This window comes from Pyxicephalus adspersus, chromosome 1, assembly GCF_032062135.1.
Source record: "Pyxicephalus adspersus chromosome 1, UCB_Pads_2.0, whole genome shotgun sequence".
Classification (NCBI taxonomy): Eukaryota; Metazoa; Chordata; class Amphibia; order Anura; family Pyxicephalidae; genus Pyxicephalus; species Pyxicephalus adspersus.
In genome coordinates, this window is record NC_092858.1 from 379,985 (window position 1) to 384,232 (window position 4,248).

The window sequence follows — 4,248 nt, forward strand, 5'->3', positions numbered from 1 at the left end:
TGTGCATGGGAACTCCACATGTGTGGTAGAAGATCCACCCAAAGGAAAGATGGATGTCCCAGGCTGTAAGGGGAGGACTATGGGAGGTAATTATATCTCCCAGGACCCCCCCTAGGCGTGAATGTTTCTTTCGCCTTCCTCTGTCCTTCCTCTCATGCCCTCTCAATGGGGAGAATAGAATTCCCCTCCGAGGCAGGTCCTGGGCAACCGAGAGGATCCGGTGCACAAACGAGGGGCGGGTTTGACATACATCGGGAACTCCCATGTAAAATGAGCCCTTGAAAAACTAAATTATTTCTCTGTTTATCTGGTGAACCTATAAAATTTTTAGTAAATAAATTAGTTTTTATCTGCATTAACTGCCTCCTTTCCTTTCTATCGGACCTCCTACTTTTACATGGTTTACCATGAGGCTTGGCATTAGCTAGGATCACCTGGCCTACTCCCCTTAGTCTCCCCTGATTGGTGCACCTCTTATACTCCTTGACTATCCCCTGAGGAAGCCACAAGGGGTGGCAATACTTAAGAATTAGAAGGTAGCTGGTTTACCCTCACCGTTTTAAATACCCAAGGCTCAACGTAAAAAATTAAAAGATGATGCTACCAAATAATAAAATGTGTAAGTTTGTGACCCCTGGAATTGTGATAGTAAAATGTAAATTAGGAGGTAGTTAATTTACCAGTAGACGCATTTGGGGGTATGAGGCAAATTAGTGGACAGGGGAGTTCGGAACCACCTTGGAGAACAATGGAGGTAGAAGGCACAATATAGAACACTAGAGGTAGGAGGAAAATATAGTGAATGGGGGGTATGAGGCAAAGTAGTGGACAGGGGAGTTCGGAACCACCTTGGAGAACAGTGGAGGTAGGAGGCACCATGGAGAACACTAGAGGTAGGAGGAACATACAGTGAATGGGGGGTATGAGGCAAAGTAGTGGACAGGGGAGGTTGGAACCCCCTTGGAGAACAGTGGAGGTAGGAGGCACAATAGAAGTGAGGAGAGGTATTACAGTATTGGTTCATAGCTGGCTCCTGTGGAGTTTGGCACACTTCTGCTGTTTGCAATATGGGATTGCAGGATATCCTCGGAGACAGCCGTGATCTCAGGTGTTGACAATGTGGAGTCAGTGTGGAAACAGAATGTCGCAGCCTCCAGAGATTTAGCCACTTTGCTCTTCATGTGACACTGCAGCACAGAGCCAGGTAATGACCTAAATTGTTTCTCTTCTACATTATACTTTGTATCTGGGAGTTTAAATGAGAGGGCAATTAGTCTATTTGCCCTGGGTCCCTTGATCTAAGGTCACACGTAGACCTACCTGTAAATAAACCCAAAACACAGAAGTATGACATTTCTGAAAATCTGGATATTACATTTCATTCTTTCACAGAAGGTTTTAAACATGTCAGCCTCATATCTTGTTCTGATATCACAAGAAAACTCCAGTAACCTCAATGTATGGACTGGCAGTGCTTTACAGCTTATCTTCTCTGCCCATGGTCTCTCCAAAGGTTGCTAGGGTTTGCTAAGGTCAGTTTAGCTGACACCAAAGATCTTTTTGGCTATCTGTAAGGGTGACATTCACCAGTCAGCGATGTAAGAGGAATTCTTCCTACTGACCACCACACTAATGTACTGTGATCTGCGGGTATAATAATTATAGAAGGGGTTCCTTATTGATAAAAATGTGCACAGTTTTGTTTCCTCATTCTATTGATCACAAGTGTGGTCTGTCAGATTCTGTATGTGCTTGGAGGACTGTAACCTTCTCAAGAGGGGTATCGGGGTATCTAAAGCTTATGTGAAGATTGTATACAGAAAAATAGATTTAAACAGAACACACACAGAGATACACTACATGTGCGGACACCTGGCCATCACACCTATATGAGATTGTTGGAAAATCCCATTCATTGACTAGAGCCATTTATAAGACTTTGCCGACACGCACCGCTCATTGAAGCTCTTACATTTAGAGGAGGTCCAAATAGTTATGGTGAGATGTTCAGATGTCCACCAACCTCCAGTCACATACACACTACACATAGGTAACACAATCCAGACATCATAACTTTTATTATTCAGATATTCAGACTGTTCCTGCCACAATGTCAGAATCCGTCCCCCTTGTGATGCCTTCAGCTCTCTAATAATAGTAAAATGGAAGCCAAAGTCAATAATCAATACAGAAATACAGAGAAGGAGGTCAGACACAGAGGTCACCTACTACTGGAAGAGCAATAGAAGAAGGGGTCACCCCAACCCCCATGTGGACCTCCATACATAGAGAACACAGGTTGCAAATCAGGGCATATTTATAAACTGGCAGCATGAATAGTGACTGGGGTATGATCCCCCTCTGTGAATTTTGCTTGATGGGGTCATAGTTGGGTGTTTCTATTACTGGAATATGTGATTTTGCCTCATCTGCTGACTTTGATTCTATCCCACATAGTTACCCCTCCACAGAGGCTGCCCATTCTCAGACTTCCATCCAAATGCCTTCTGTAGACTGCCCGGATCTCCTTCACTCGGATGCCGTAGATGATCGGATTGATGGTGGCAGGCAACAAGAAGTAGAGGGCGCTGGTCAGGTTCTGGACATCCACTGATGCCGAGGTGCCTATACGGTAGATGAGGGCAGACACAATACTGCTGGCATAAATCACGAGGGCCACCATGATGTGGGAGCTACAGGTGTTCAGAGCTTTTCTGCCTCCATGGTTGCTAACAAACAGAGCGGCATGGAGGATGACCAAGTAGGAAATCAAGAGGAGGCTTCCGTCCACCACGGTGAGGACCATCCGTACAATCAGGCCAATGGCTTGAATTTTAGAAATGTCTCCACATGCCAGTTTCAGCAGGCCCATGTTCTCACAGAGAAAATTCTCAATCACATTGGACCTACAGAACCGAACGGTGGAGTCCAGATAAACTATCGGCGTCATTAATAGCATGCTTCTGGCCAAACTGGCCAAGATCAACCAAAGGAGGACATTTGTGGTCATTATACTGTGGTAACGAAGGGGCCTGCAAATGGCCACATACCTGTCTAAGGCAATCACCAGCATCAGCATAGACTCGGAGGTCACCGTGGTGTAAATGACCCACATCTGCACCAAGCAGCCGCCCAAGGAAATCTGGTTCAGGTCAAAGGCCAAACCGAGCAGAAACTTCGGCATGAATATGGTAGTGCAGGAAACATTAACGAAAAACAGAAGACCAATGAGGGAGTGCATGGGGGAGTGGAGAGTCTGATCCAGCCAGATCCGGGAGAGGAGGACACCATTACTGGTCAGAATAAAGGTATAAATCAAGAGAAATGGGAGGAGTAGAAGGTGTCTGGATTCAGTGACTCCAGGGAACCCAATGAGGAGAAAGGTGACGTGAGAGAAACTCATGCTGAGGTTTGCAGTAAATGTTTCCATTTAATTCCAGGGAAAGCTAAAAGAAAAGAAAAATAGTTTTAGGTAAACGGTCCATAGAAATATGTGCAGCCAACACCAGAGGGAGTGCAGGTAGACAGGAAGTAGCTGAAAGATGCTGCCGGTAATTCCAGCTCACCAGAGATGGCAGCCTACCCATCCCTAGATGCGGTGTCCTCAGGTTTGGTTGCCACATCAGTTTTCATTTTTTTCTTCAGAAAATATCAGACAGTCCTGTGAACAATCATGCATCCTTGTCACTCCTTATAAACTACAAACCAAGAAATCAGAATAACACAGGAGGAAGTGTTTGTAGTCTAAATGAGGACACAGCCCCAGCCCAGGGTGACAACACTGCTTCTTATTAGATACAGTACAATGAGTGTTGTCACCCTAGGATAGGAATTATGTTAATGGAAGGAAATAAATAAAGAAAACCAATGCAGCTGCCTCACCTAGGAAGTGGTAATATGTGATTTTTCTCTTCCTGGGTTTGGATGCAATTTGTCAGTCTGTTGATGCTTATTTCAGCTGTCATGGGTTTTGTCGATGAATCATTATGAGATTCTGTAAGATTAAATTGCACATTTTGTGGGTTTTGGTACTTTACATGGCACCTTCCGGTCCTCAGAATCCCCGAGGGGTGACACTCACCTGTTTGTGTCTGTTATGTGATCTAATGTTGTCACACAGCAGACGGCTCCTCGGTCCCAGAGCTTGTTATAATCCGGCCCCCGGGGAGCCTCACCAACCACAAGCCACGCACACACCTGCCATGCATTCTTGTGTGCTCTTCATGTATATCAGCTATATGACACAGA

The 4,248-nt window shown here is 45.2% G+C and overlaps 1 protein-coding gene across 1 annotated transcript; it reads right to left on the reverse strand.

Annotated features, from left to right (window-relative positions):
* Positions 1–2,425: 2,425 nt before the first annotated feature.
* Positions 2,426–3,430, reverse strand: LOC140321757 (olfactory receptor 52K2-like). Its single transcript, XM_072398544.1, has one exon. It carries the CDS (start codon positions 3,428–3,430, stop codon positions 2,426–2,428), a length of 1,005 nt encoding a protein of 334 aa, XP_072254645.1.
* Between the last annotated feature and the right edge of the window lie 818 nt (positions 3,431–4,248).

What these genes read in the sequence shown, in the direction of transcription:
- LOC140321757 (XM_072398544.1), bottom strand. Translation starts at nt 3,430, where the DNA reads ATGGAAACATTTACTGCAAACCTCAGCATGAGTTTCTCTCACGTCACC.